Source organism: Sapajus apella, unplaced genomic scaffold (assembly GCF_009761245.1).
Source record: "Sapajus apella isolate SASKATOON/1434 unplaced genomic scaffold, GSC_monkey_1.0 scaffold41, whole genome shotgun sequence".
Lineage (NCBI taxonomy): Eukaryota > Metazoa > Chordata > Mammalia > Primates > Cebidae > Sapajus > Sapajus apella.
Window position 1 is genome coordinate 12,888,786 of NW_022436981.1, and position 15,367 is coordinate 12,904,152.

A 15,367-nucleotide genomic window follows, 5' to 3' on the forward strand; every position below is an offset into this window, starting at 1 on the left:
TACATTATTTTTGTTATTTTTCCCTAAATGTGGATTAAAGATCCTTCCATAATTGCATATAAGAAAATTCACACATTGGGGCCTGTTGAGGGTAGGGGGTAAGGGGAGGGAACTTAGAGAACGGGTCAAAAGGTGCAGCAGACAACCATGGCTGACGTATACCTGTGTAGTAAACCTGCAAGTTCTGCACATGTATCCCATTTTTTTTTTAGAAGAAATAAAAAAAAAAAGAAAATTCTCCAATTTTTGAATGGCTATAGAGTATCCCATTGCATGGAGGTGGCTTAGTTAATTTGCTTAGTCTCTTTTGGACATTTAGACATACTCTAAGTTTCTCATTTTATTGGTAGCTATTGTAAATGGGACTATTTTCAAGATTTGGTTTTCAGATTGTTTGCTGTTATCATATAGAAATGCTACTGATTTTTATATGTTAATTTTATGTCTTGCAATTTTACTGAATTTGTTGATCAGTTCTAAGTGTTCTTTGGTGGAGTCTTTGGGTCTCCTCAAATATAAAATTATATAATCTGCAAACAAGGATAATTTTTCTACCTTTCTAATTTGGGGTGTCCCTCCCCCCCCTTTTCTTTGTCTAATTGCTCAACTAGGACTTCCAGTACTGCGTTGAATAACAGTGATGGAAGTAGGCATCCTTGTCTCATTACATATCTTAGAGGAAAAGCTTTCAATTTTTCACCATTCCATATGATACTAGCTATGGGTCTGGTCTGTCATATGTGCCATTTATTCTGTTCAGGGATATTCTTTCTATATCCAGGTTTTAAGGGTTTTATCATGAAGGAATGTAGAACATTATCAAATGCTTTTTCAGCATCAATTGAAAAGATCATTAGTTTTTGTCCTTCATTTTGTTGATATGTTGTATCAAATTGGTTGATTTGCATGTTGAACCATCCTTGTATCACTAGGATAAATCCCACTTGGTCATGATGAAAACAATGTTGATGTGTTGTTGAATTTGGTTTGCTAGGATTTCGTTGAGGATTTTTGCGTTAATGTTCTTCAGGAAAATTGGCCTATAGTTTATATTCCTTGATCTGTCTTGTCTGGTTTTGGTATAAGAGTGAAACTGGCCTCATAGAATGAGTTTGGAAGTATTATTTCCTCTATTTTTGGAAATATTTTGAGTAGAATTGGTATTCTTCTCTAAATTTTTGGTAAAATTTAGCATTAAGTCCTAGATTTTCTCTTGCTGGGAGACTTTTTTTTTTTAATAGCTTTGATCTTAGTACTTGTTACTGGTCTGTTCAGGATTTGGATTTCTTCATAGTTCAATCTTGGTAGGTTGTATGTGTCTAAAAATTTATTTATATATTTTAGATTTTCTGATGTATTGGCATATATTTGCTCATAGTAATCTCTAATGATCCTTTAAATTTTTGTGCTATCAGTTGTAATATTTCCTGTTAAATATCTGATTATTTATTTAGATCTTCTGTTTCTTTTTATTAGTCTGGCTGATGGTTTGGAGATTTTATCTTTCCAGAAGACCAACTTTTCATTTTGCTAATCTTCTGTAATTTTTTTTGTTTCACTTTCATTTATTTCTTCTCTAAAATTTATTCATATTTATTTTCTACTATTAATTTTGGGTTCAGTTTGCTCTTGATTTTCTAGTTCTTTAAGATGCATTGCTAGGTTGTTTATTTGAAGTTTTTCTTTTCTTTTCTTTGTTTTTTTTTTTGTTTGTTTTATTTGTTTGTTTTTTGAGACAGAGTCTCACTCATCACCAGGCTGAAGTGCAGTGGTGTGATATTGGCTCACTGCAATCTCCAACTCCCTGGTTCAAGTGATTCTCCTGCTTCAGCCTCCAGGGTAGCTGGGATTACAGGCACATTCCTCCACTCCCAGCTAATTTTTTTATTTTTAGTAGAGATGGGGTTTCACCATGTTGGCCAGGATAGTCTTGATCACCTGACCTTGTGATCCGCCTGCCTTGGCCTCCCAAAGTGCTGGGATTACAAGCACGAGCCACTGTGCCCAGCCTGAAGTTATCCTACTTTTCTCATGTAAGTGCTTATTGCTATAAACTTTCCTCTTAATACTGCTTTTGCCATATCCCATAGGTTTTGGTATGTTGTGCTTCCATTTTCATTGTTTTAGTAAACTTCTAAATTTTATTCTTAATTTCTTCATTTGCACACTGATAAATCAGGAGCATATCGTTTAATTTCCACTTATTTTCATAGTATTCAAAGTTTCTCTTACTATTGATTTCTAGCTTTATTCCATTGTCATCAGAGAAAATACTTGATGTGATTTCAATTATTTTGAAATTTTTAAGACTTGCTCTGTGAGCTAACATATGGGTTGTCATTGTGAATGATCTGCATGCTGAGGAGAATAATGTATATTCTTCAACTATTGTATGAAATGTCCTGTAAATGTCCTAAAGGTCCATTTTATCTATAGTGCAGATTAAGCCTGATGTTTCTTTGCTGATTTTCTGTCTAAATGATCTGTCCATTGCTGAAAGTGAGATGTTGAAGTCTCTCTCTTTAGCTCTAATACCATTTGCTTTACATGTCTAGGTGCTGCAGTGTTGGTTGCATATATATTTACAATTGTTATATCCTCTTGCTGAATTGAACTTGTTGTCATTATATAATTACGTTCTTTGTCTCTTTTTATAGTTTTTGTCTTAAAATCTATTTTGTCTAAAAAAGTGTAGCTACTTCTGCTTTTTTTGTTTGTTTGTTTCCATTGGCATAGAACATCTTTTTTCGTCCCTTTATTTTCACTCTATGTGTTTTGTTACAGATAATGTATGCTTCTTAGAGTTAACAGATCATTGGCTTTTTAAATTTTTAATCCATTTAATCCATTCAGCCATATTATGTCTTTTATCTGGAGAATTTAGTCCATTTACATTTCAAATGATTTTGGTATCCAGTGTACCAAAGTTGTATTTTTTCAATTAAATATTATTTAGTTATCATTTTGGCAATGTTTCATCGTTAATTTTCTGAGTAAAAATTTACCTACTTATCTGTAAGTAGCTAAATTATGCAATTTAAACTTAGTAAAACACATATTTAAAATGAATAAATAGCATATAGGTACAGATGTATTTTCTATCGAAATGACAGTCAAAACTTCAAAGTTACATTTAGAGGTTATCTTATATGTAACACTTAACTGCATTGAAAGAATATGTTTGTTCTTCTGGCCTAAAAAATATATGTTCAGAAAATTTGTAGTATTTCCTTAATTATAAGTTTAATATACATTAATTAAAGTTCACTATTATATTAAAAAGCTTGTACTCTGAGTTGAATTAAATATTTAATTATGACAAACAATGCAGCTTTGGTTTTTTAACATAGTAGCACCCAGGTGGACAAATAACCTCATGAAAATGTCATATTCTCATAGGGCTTTCATACATGTTTGATGGCATTCTACTCAAGGAAGGTTAAAAAGCAATTTTAGGTAACAAATATTAAATTGAAAGGTTATTATTCTTGCATCCACTAATAAAAATATGTTCTTATTGTTAAAAATTCAAAAATGAAATTAGTGTACATTATCCATACTTTTATTCAATGTTATTACAGGAATAATCAAATACATAAAAAACTAGTACCTCACAACATATTGTAAATTCTAATTAGTCTGCTTAGTCTGTTGAGAAAGTATAAATCACCTCCCATCCTGTGAGATAACTGACTTGAAAGGTCAGGTAACTTGTTTGAAATCACTTGGTGTGACACAGTGGCCAAAGACTAGCCACAAAACTATATTCAGAACAAAAAATTGCCAATAATCTCTGAAATAGTTCATACCTCAAATCATCATACATGGAATAAAATTAGTCATAAAGGAAAATCCATCCAGGGAATCCTCAACTTAGCCTCTGTCTTTCATCACACACACAAAAAGACAATAATTCACAAGATTACAATTTCTCCCATACTCCCTATGGGAACTTTTAAAATTATAAATTTACTTTTCAACTATCTACTAGCATCTCAAAGGTATTGTGTTTTATGTCATTCATTAGGTGATAGGGGATCACATGTTAATGTGAAATGATATTATTTGAAATTTAATTATTTTTCTTCACTCTTTCTCTAGGAAGCACTATAGAACATTTCAGTCAAAATGCTGGAAGCGTGTGACTAGAAAGTGCCATGAAGATGAGAATTGCATTAGTGCCTTAAGCAAACAGGACCTCACTTGTTCAGGAAATGATGACTGCAAAGCTGCTTATATAGATATCCTTGGGACGATCCTTCAAGTGCAATGTACCTGTAGGACCATTACACCAAGTGAGGAATCTTTGTGCAAAATTTTCCAGCACATGCTTCATAGAAAATCATGTTTCGGTAAGTTCCTCAAACAAAATTCTCTATCTGTATATATTTTGTTTTTGCCTATACAGTACAAAGTGGTAATCCAGCACAGAAAATTTATTTACAAAGATATTTTTGTGTTTCTTATTGCATTTGAAAATTTGCTTTCTATTATGTTCTGTGTATTTGCTATTTTACTCACCTGAAAATAGTACATTTTTAAAATTTATATGATAGGTCACTCTTAATTATCATTTATTGATTTCAATGTCAAAGCACAGAATGTTTACTCTGTCAGATAAATGGGTATATTAAGTATCTGATACTACATAACAAACCACAAGTATCTATACTTGTTATAAAACAATGGCTTAAAACAATAACCATTTATTTGATCACATTTCTACATATTGGATTTGGCTCAGCTGGATGGCTCTTCTGGTGTTCTTTTTGCGGGTCACTCATGTGCCTATAGTCATCTGGTGCCTACAGACTCTGCTGAGCCTGTTTGGTCCGAGATGGTATTAGCAGACACCATTGGCTGGGTTGGTGTGGTTCTCTTCCATATGACATCTTCAGCAGTATAGCCAAAAACTCTTACATGGCAGTAGAAGACTTCCTAATGTCTAAACCCCATTATGCAGCTATCTAGTATCTTCTGCTCTCACATTTGTAAATATTTCACTGGACAAAGCAAATCACAATGGTGAACCTCAGAGTCACTGTGGGAGAGGACTACATAAGGATATGAATATTCAAGGTCAGATTAATCATGAATCGTTACTCTAACAATCTACTATAATTGGCAGTCCTGACCTATGTACAATATATTCAGTCTTCAATTTAGTTTTTCTCCACTTGGTCTTTAACATATCTGCTGATCAAACTAAAATATGAGATGGAAAACATATTTTCCAAAGTTATTGTTTAATTTAGGGACAAGAAAATTCATACTTAGGAATTTAAATAATTTGTTCAGCATCTCAAAGTGAGCAAATGGTCAAGAGGGACCTTTCTGAGTCTTAAGGAAAGAACCTAAAGATGTGATCATGTACTAATTCAAAACTTCTCTTATTATCCATCTTCAGGGTTAGATCATGCAACCGTCTATGTCCCCAAACTTCCACAGCCCCCACCTCCTACCCCCTAGGTCCCTAGCTGTAACTACCATATCTGCAGGTACTGTTTTTAGAAGGAAATAATGGGTATTTACTGTTTCATAGCAAACCAAATCTTTATATTTATTGAAAAGGTTTGACAGATATATATCTATACCTACATCTGTATCTGTATCTGTATACAAATATGCATTTATACATTTATATTTCTATTTTTCTTTATAGATACTTAGAGATACACACTACCTAATGTGATAAAACTGTGATTTGTTGTATATTAGGCAATAGACACACAACTCAGAGTGTATGGTTTTGATTTCAACAGTGTTTTCTGCAGAATATTCACCACAATTTCTATAATTAGCACTACAGATATATTTCAGCTGAAATCATGATACAGAGAAAAATTGCAGTGTTGTATAAGTCATAGTCTCTAATTTTCCTCTCATTAATATTAGTTCTGTTGAAACTGAAAGTATTTACAATGAATGATTCATAAGATTATAGCAGAAAAATATCAAATAACTGATTTGGCATCAATCAAATTAAACTAATAGTAATATATACTGTTACATAATGGTGGTTATTTATAGGCTCTTTCTCTATATTAAATTGTATGAAGAAACATGTTGACTCTTAGGTTATTAATGACTCAGTTTCTTTGGCAAAATTCTCTAAAAATACAGGTCTAAACATTCTAGTTCTAAACCTGTTTTTCTCAAACATAATTACAATTGTGTTAAATTTTCATACTGTTTGGCTACTATAACATTTTCAGAGCAAAACATTTGAAGAGGCACTAAAGATGGACATTTAAAAATCCTCATAGTTATTTCACTTTTCTTTACTCACCTAGGAAGACTCTAAACTGTAGGAAGTTTTTGCTCCAAATATTACCTACTAAGACTAGGAATTTCAAATGATAAGTTTATAGAATTAAAGGAACCTCAAAGGCCTTTGGTTACAGTTCTTGGTAGACTTGTCCCTTCGTATCCATGGGAAGTTAATTCCAGGACCCTAATAGACACCAAAATGTGTCCGTGTTCAAGTCTTTGATATAAAATGGTGTACTATTTGCATATAACCTATGCATATCCTTCCATATACTTTAAATAATCTCTAGATTACTTGTAATACCTAATACATGATTTCCATGTAATGCTATGTAAATAGTGGATATATCTTTTACATTCATATTATATTTTATTGTTGTGCTGTTATTTTAAAATTGGTTCTTTCTCCCAAATATTTTGATCCAAAGTTGGTTGAATCCACGGAGGCAGAACTCACAGATACTGAGTGTTGATTGTACTTGAATTAATAGCAAAAAATTCCAAACGAAACCAAAAACCAAATCCTTAGGCCTTGCCAATTCTAACAAATCTTTATCCATTACCTCAAATATATGGAAGTAGCCCAAGGATATTTTTTGAAGAAAATATGTCTCTCATCCTTGCCCTGACTTCTCATATCAGCCTAGCATTTTCATGCATTTTCAAAAGATCCATCATTACAGTATGTTTTCAAAACCCTTTAGCTTCTGCTTTCTTTACTTGAAAGTGTCAGAACTGAGTAGAACTGAGAGGACAATGAAGGCAGGCTTTTCGGTTTGTCACATTTGCTTAATTAAATGCATCATTTCTCAAACTCATTTGACCTCAGGCCACTCGTTTGACCTCTGTATTATTCATTTGAGTAATATAGAGGTCAAACTCATTTGACCTCTATATTACTTTATTATATTAGTTCTGTATTTTTTTATGTTAGCTCTCTACTCCCTTTTTTATGCAATATACTCTGTTTGTTACAAATTTTTATTGCTTTATTCTATTGTTCCACAATGCTGACCACGACCCACTAAACTGATTTTAAGACTTACTAACAAGTTGTTCACTTTCTTGGAACATAAATTTATCTACAGATAAAATTTATGAGATTAAATAGCTTGCCTGGGGTTCTGCATTGGGGCGTGGTATAGTCATGACCCTAGCTGGCTGACTTGGAGCCCACTATGTTCTCCTGTTTGTGAAATGATAAAGAAAAAAAAAAGCAAAGACAACTTGTATCTGTTCCATATCCTTCAAAGCCCTGTTAGTCCAAACTTCATAGTTCCGTTCTGAGAACTAAGCTTTGAAAATGCACTGAAGAGCCCTTGTCTGTTCCTGTGCACAGGACTAGACTCAGGTAGAAGAGCATCCTGCACATACCATGTGTTCTGTCACCAACCTCCACTTACCTGCTAACCTCTGGATTCACAACAAACTTACTTGTCTGTAATATTCTGTAGCACAGAACAAATTGGTGGCACTTAGAGCTAATAGAGAGATGAGAGACATGGCAGAGAGAGGAATTTGTTAAGAGACAGAGGACCACAAACACACAAAAAAATGAAAGGATCCATTATTGTGTTTAGTTCATTCTACTGAAGGAGTGGGGAGGATATACCTTAAGCTGATAGAAATGTTCTTTTTGCATTTCTCAGAGCATTTTTTAAATACCAGTTGTATAGTCAACTAAAAGAGATATGAAATACCACCATTCTGCCCCTAAAGACTCATCTTCATTTGAATAATTAAAAGAAAAAGGAGGCAGAAGAGAAGGAGGAAAAGGAAGGAGGAGGAGGGAAGGAAGAAAAGAAAAAAGGAAAGAGGAGAAGGAGAAGTAAAAGGAGAGAAAGAGGAGAAGGGGGAGGAAGAGGAAGGAGGAGAAGAAGGAAAAGAAGTAGGAGGGAAAAGAGTGAAGCTGGAGGAAGAGGAAGAGAAAGAGGATTAAGAAAAAGCAGATCAAACCCATATTGAAATACCATCTCACACCAGTTAGAATGGTGATCACTGAAAAATCTGGAGACAACAGATGCTGGAGAGGATATGGATAAATAGGGGTACTTTTACACTGTTGGTGGGAGTGTAAATTAGTTCAACCATTGTGGAAGACAGTGTGGCTATTCCTCAAGGACCTAGAAATATAAATTCCATTTGACCCAGAAATCCCATTACTGGGTGTGTGTATGTGTGTGTGTGTGTGTGTGTGTGTGTGTGTGTGTGTGTATATATATATATATATATATATATATATATATGCCCAAATGATTATAAATCGTTCTACTATAAAGACATGCACACATATGTTCATTGTGGCACTGTTTACAATAGCAAAGACCTGGAACCAACCCAAATGCCCATGGATGACAGACTGGACAAGGAAAATGTGGCACATATATGCCATGGAATACTGTGCAGCCATAAAAAATGATGAGTTAGTGTCGTTTGTAGGGACATGGATGAACCTGGAAACCATCATTCTCAGCAAACTGACACAAGAACAGAAAATCAGACACCACATGTTCTCACTCATAGGCGGGTGTTGAGCAATGACAACACATGGACACAGGGAGAGGATCATTACACACTGGGATCTGTTGTGGGGAGCTATGGGAGGGACGAGAGGGTAGGGATGTTGGGGAGGGATAACGTGGAGAAATGCCAGATGCAGGTGACAGGGGGATGAAGGCAGCAAACCACCTTGCCATATATGTACCTATGCAACAACCCTGCATGATCTGCACATGTACCCCTGAACCTAAAGTACAACTGAAAAAAAAAAAAGAAAAAGCAGAAAACTTCTGTTCAGTAAATCGTACAAGGGATGGAAAACATAGCAATACAAATGTGATACATGCTTAAACAAATTCAAAGAATACAGAAATAACCCCATTCTCAAGAGATAGCCAACGTTAATAGGCTTGGTGTATATTCTTTTGAACTTTTTCTTGTAATACATGCATACTTTGAATACCTTGTATGTACCCAAACATGTCTCCTTTACCCTGACACACATACACCCCACACACATTTTTAAGGCCATTAAACTATATTTACTGATTTACAGCTTGCTTTTTAAACTTAAAAAATATATGGTGGACCCATTTTTTAAGTATTTACATATATGGTAGCTTAATTGGTTTTTAAGATCACGTCATATAATATAGCTACAACATTATTAAGTAATCTCCTATTGATGTGAATATTTTGTTTGAATGCAATTATTTTTGCAGACATTGCTGCAATAAATGTTATTGCACATATTTACTAGCATTTCAATAGAATAGGTTTCAAGTGGTGGAATTACTAGACCGTACAATTTGTGCATTTTTAAATTTGGTAGAAACAAAAAAAATCCCAGTTTGTTCCAATTACATTATTAATGAGAAAAAAATCATTATTTTTAATTTATATTTTTAGTATAAACAATATGGAACATCTTTTCAGTGGCTTTTTGGAAATATTCTATTAATTCTTACCTACTCTTATACTGTGCTTAAAATACCCTGCTTCTTTGGTCTCAGTAAATGACACTTTTTGCCTGTGTCAGCTGTTTGTATGGATATGTGAAGAGTTACTGATCTGCATACCTCCTTAATGATCCTGATAACAAAGTGATGACCTGGAATATGATAGTATCCCCCATTCTCTAAAACAACTAGGACCTACAGAAAAAATGTGAAATATAAATGGAGACAGTGAGCAATCTTGCCTTGCTCCTGATCTTGAAGAGAATTATCTCATCATTTACCATTAAGTCTGACATTTATTGAAAATTTTTTTGTAGGTAACTGCAGATTGGAATAAAGAAATTCTCTCCTATTCATGGAATGAAAATCACTTTAAACAACAAATGAATGTTAAATTTTATTAAATGCTACTCTGCTTTTGAGGATCTCATCTGAAATATGTTCTGTACTTTTTAGTAATTGTCTTGTGGTAGACTGATTGGTCATGGTTCTAATATTGTTAGATTACCAGAAATAGAACTAAAGTATTCATTTCTAAACACATTCAAGAATCTCTATTTGTACAAAAAGAAAAAAAAGAACAGACAAAATAAACCCAACTTATTAATTAGCACCCTATCTTTTCCCTTTCACAGACAAGTTTTTCAGAAGAGTTGCCTGGGTTCATTGTGTCAATTCATTCTTCTCCTACAGCGTGATTGACACTTTCCAGTCTGGCTCCTGGGTTTAGATCCACTCACAAAAGCAACTTTCCCATAGGTTATCAACCACATCCAGCTCAGAGGTCCTGAAGGTCCTTGTCTTATTTGGATTTCAAGCTACCTTCAAGAACAGTTGATATACTTTTCTTTCTTGATATACAACCCTCACACCTTGGCTCCTATTCCTCTGATCACCCTGAGTGCTCCACCTTGTAGGCTTACCTAATTGGCTAATTAATATTTGTGTTTTAAGACTCAGCTGTAGATTCTCTACTAAAGTAACTCTATAATCTTCTCCAAGGAGCTCCCATCCATGGCCATAGCATCATCAATTCTTACATTGACTTACAATCTTTAAGGAAGACCTCTTTTCTAAGATGCCAATTCAATTGTCTGTCTACCTACTTGATATATTCTTTGGGATTTTGAGATTATTATATAACAAATAAGCTTCAGAACCTCAGTGGCTTTACAGAATGGAAGTTTATTCCTTGGGAGTATAAGTCCAATCATCATTAACAATGGTCATTTAGAGGACTAGCCTATTTCCAACATGCAGCTCCACCCCACATAGAACCTCCAAGTCTTCGCTACTCAGGTGAGGATAGAGAAGTACAAAATGTAGAATGCGTCACAGTCATAAAAGAGCATTTTATGGTTTGATGGTAGCAACAGTGCACATTACACACACTCACAGTCCACTCTCCCCAACTCAGCCACATGGCCATACCTATCTCCCGGGAGACAGGGAACTAAAGTCTAGCTTTGTGCCAGGAGGAAAGGCAACCGTAATTTTTGTTGTTGTTGTTGTTGTTGTTGTTGTTATTGCTGGTTTTTTAAAATTTATTTATTTGACTTGAGGTGCATACTATATCTGGCATTCTCCCCATGTTATCCCTCCCGCAACTGTAATTGTTAATAAACAAGCCAGTCTCTGTCACGGTTTACCCTTCCTTTTCCCAAATATCCATTGAAATTTTATGTTCCCATGGAGAATATGCTTATTCCTTTTCCAATAGAGACATCTTAATGTTTTTCAAATTTTTATTCAGGGTCAGCCACCAACTCAAAGGCCCGCATGTTGAAAAACGTGCAAACCAAGTGTTGTGGCACCTTATAGCAGACAGGCAACCCACTGCCATCTTCCTGACACAGACACTGAACACTAACACACCCAAACCCCAACTTTATACCTACATATAGCATCAGGGACAGCATAACTTAAAAAAAAACCCTTCTACTCAAAATCAGGAAAAATGGGAGAACAATACCACACAGTGAGTTCCTACATAATAGGCTTTGTGCAGCCTCTCTGGCAGTGTGGATTTCAGTAAGGAGGTATCTGTGAATCAAATATCTGTGAAGAACCACCCTCTATGACTCCTGTTTTCTTCTCTGAAAGGCTCTTCCTTGACCACTTTTCTCCATGGCCATGTCTGAAACAGGTTTGGGTGAGTACACCCACCTCAGGGAACATGGAATGCTCATATCCTAATCTTGTTCATAGTTTGAAGGATTGAAAGTTGTTTTAAAGTTTATCAGTCACAGACTTTTGCAAGCAGGCTGGTGGCTCCTTTGGCAATATAATCTCGAAAAAATGTGTTAGGCTTCTCATGTACTTGCTTTTTATCAGTTACATGTGCCAGTATTCACAATAAAGAAAAGTTTCTTGACTTAGTTCCCAAGTTTGCCTTATTTCTTTCCTTCCTCACCTCTGTGCCTCTCGTTTTCTCTTTTAATAATTTAAGCTAATCTAAACAATAGACTTGTGTAAAAAGGTAATACCCTTAATCTGATAGTTGTTCCATTATTGAATCAATTTATTTAACTCAGAAATACTAGCCCTTTTATGATTGGAGATATTTTCTTTTTTCTTTCAACTTTTATTTTTAAGTTCTGGGATACACATGCAGGATGTGCAGGTTTGTTACATAGGTAAACATGTGCCATGGTGCTTTGCTGCACAGATCATCCCATCACCTAGGTATTAAGCCCAGTATCCATTAGCTATTCTTCCTGATGCTCTTCCTCCTCCCACCGCCCCCTGACAGGCTCCAGTGTATGTTTTTCCCACCGCGTGTCCATGTGTTCTCATCATTCAGCTCCTATTTATAAGTGAGCTCATGCAGTGTTTGGTTTTCTACTCCTGTGTTAGTTTGCTGAGGATTATGGCTTCCAATTCCATGCATTTTCCTGAAAAGGACATAATCTCATTCTTTTTTATGGCTGTATAATATTCCGTAGTGCATAAGTACCACATTTTCTGTATCCAGTTTATCATTGACAGTCATTTAGGTTTATCTCATGTCTTTCCTATTATGAATAGTGCTGCAGTGAACAGACATGTGCATGTATCTTTATAATACAATGATTTATATTCCTTTGGGTATATACCCAGTAGTGGGATTGCTGGGTCAAATGGTACTTCTGCTTCTAGATCCTTGAGGAATTGCCACACTGTCTTCCACAATGGTTGTATGGTAGTTTTGATTTGCATTTCTCTAATGATCAGTGATGTTGAGCTTTCATATGTTTGTTGGCCACATAAACGTCTTCTTTTGAGAAGTGTAATTCATGTCCTTTGCTCACTTTTTAATAGGGTTGTTTGTTTTTTTTCTTGTCAATTTATTAAAGGTCCTTATAGAATCTGGATATAAGATCATTGTCAAATGGAAAGATTCCAAAAATTTTCTTCCATTATGTGGGTAGTCTGTTCACTCTGATAGTTTATTTTGCTATGCAGAAAGTCTTTAGTTGAGATATCATTTGTCAGTTTTTGCTTTTGTTGCAATTGTTTGTGGTGTTTTCATCATAAAACACCATTTGCCCATGGCTATGTCCTGAATGGTGTTGCCTAGATTTTATTCTAGGGTTTTCATAGTTTTAGGTTTTACATTTGTCTTTCATCCATCTTGAGTTAATTTTTATATATGGGGTAAGGAAGGGGTCCGGTTTCGGTTTTCTGCATTTGTCTAGCCAGCATTCCCAGCACCATTTATTCAATAAGGAGACCTTTCCCTCCTGCTTGTTTTTGCCAGGTTTGTCCAAGATCAGATTGTTGTAGGTGTGTGGTCTTATTTCTGAGCTCTCTTCTATGTGTCTATATGTATGTTCTTATACCAGTATCATACTGTTTTGGTTACTATAGCCTCATTGCATAATTTGAAGTCAGGTAGCATGATGCCTCGAGCTTTGTTCTTTTTGGCTAGGACTGTCTTGGCTATTTGGCTCTTTTTTTGCTCTTTATGAATTTTTAAGCAGTTTCTTTCTAATTCTGTCTAAGAATGTCAGTGGTAGTTTAATGGGAATAGCATTGAATCTATACATTACTTTGGGCAGTATGGTCATTTTCATGATACTGACTTTTCTTATCATGGAATGTTTCTTCATTTGTTTGTATCCTCTCTGATTGCTTTGAGCAGTGGTTTGTAGTTCTTGACAATGTCCTTCACTTCCTTTGTTAGCTGTATTCCTAGGTATTTTGTTCTTTTTGTAGCAGTTATAAATGAGAGTTTGTTCATATTTTGGCTCTCTGCTTGCCTGTTGTTTGCGTATAGAAATGCTAGTGATTTTTGCGCATTGATTTTGTATCCTGAGACTTTGCTGACGTTGCTTATTAGCTTAAGATGCTTTTGGGCTAAAACAATGCAGTTTTCTAGATATGGGATCGTGTCATCTATTAACAAATATAATTTTACATCCTCTCTTCCTGTTTGAATACCTTTATATCTTTCTTTTGCCTGATTTCCCTGGCCAGAACTTCCAATACTAGGTTGACTTGGAGTGCTGAGAAAGGGCATCCTTGTCTTGTGCAGGTGTTCAAGGGTAGTGCTTCCAGCCTTTTCCCATTCAGTATGATATTGGCTGTGGATTTGTCATGGATGGTTTATTTCAAGGTATGTTTCTTCAATAACTAGTTTATTGAGTTTTTAACAAAGTGATGTTTCATTTTATCAAAGGCCTTTTCTGCAACCATTGAGATAAGCATGTGGTTTTTGACTTTGTTTTTGTTTATGTAATGAATTATATTTATTGATTGGGGTGTGTTGAACCAAACTTGAACCCCAGACATGAAGCCAACTTGATCGTGGTGGATAAGCTTTTTGATGTGCTGCTAGATTCAGTTTGCCAGTATTTAATTGAAGATTGTTGCATCAATGTTCATCAAGAATATTGGCCTGAAGTTTTCATTTTTTGTTGTACCTCTTCTAGGTTTCGGAATCAGGATGATTCTGTCCTCATAAAATAAGTTGGAGGGGAGTCTCTCCTTTTCAGTTTTTTGGAATAGTTTCCTTAGAAATGGTACCAGCTCTTTGTACCTCTGATAAGATTCAGGTGTTAATAACATCTTGGTTGGTAAGCGATGTATTAATGCCTCAATTTCACAACTTGCTATTGCTTTATTTAGAGATTCCACTTCTCCTTGGTTCAGCCTTGGGAGTGTATATGTGTCCAGGAATTTATCTGTTTCTTCTAGATTTTCTAGTTTATGTGCATGGCAGTGTTTATAGTATTCCATAATGTTTGTTTGTATTTCTCTGGGGTCAGTGGTGATATCTACCTTATCATTTCTGATTGTATTTATTTGATTCTTCTCTCTTTTCTTCTTTATTAGTCTAGCTAGCAATCTATTAATTTTACAAAGAAAACCTCAGCTCCTGGATTTGTTGATTTTTTTTGAAGGTTTTTCATGTTTCTGTCTTCCTCAGTTCATCTCTGATCTTGGTTATTTCTTGTCTTCTGCTAGCTTTGGTGTTTATTTGCTCTTTGATATTTTTCAATCTTATCTTTTACTATTTGGGACCTATGAGTAGTCAGCTTTTTAAATGTTAGGGGATTCTTATTTTAATGCCTCTGACCTTTGCTTGAAAACCAGCCAATTTCTACCTGAGCTCATTTCTCTTTGGTAAAGCCCTGTTCATTGCAGCCAAGAGTGAG

At 34.9% G+C, this 15,367-nt stretch overlaps 1 protein-coding gene across 2 annotated transcripts in view; it reads left to right on the forward strand.

Moving 5' to 3' along the window:
- GFRAL (GDNF family receptor alpha like) overlaps nucleotides 1-15,367 on the forward strand; it is a 60,868-nt gene that overhangs the window by 19,661 nt on the left and 25,840 nt on the right. For both annotated transcript variants that reach the window (XM_032299744.1, XM_032299745.1), the window contains one exon: nucleotides 4,102-4,352. In XM_032299744.1, coding sequence (XP_032155635.1) covers nucleotides 4,102-4,352 — 251 coding nt within the window. The remainder of the gene's footprint in view (nucleotides 1-4,101; nucleotides 4,353-15,367) is intronic.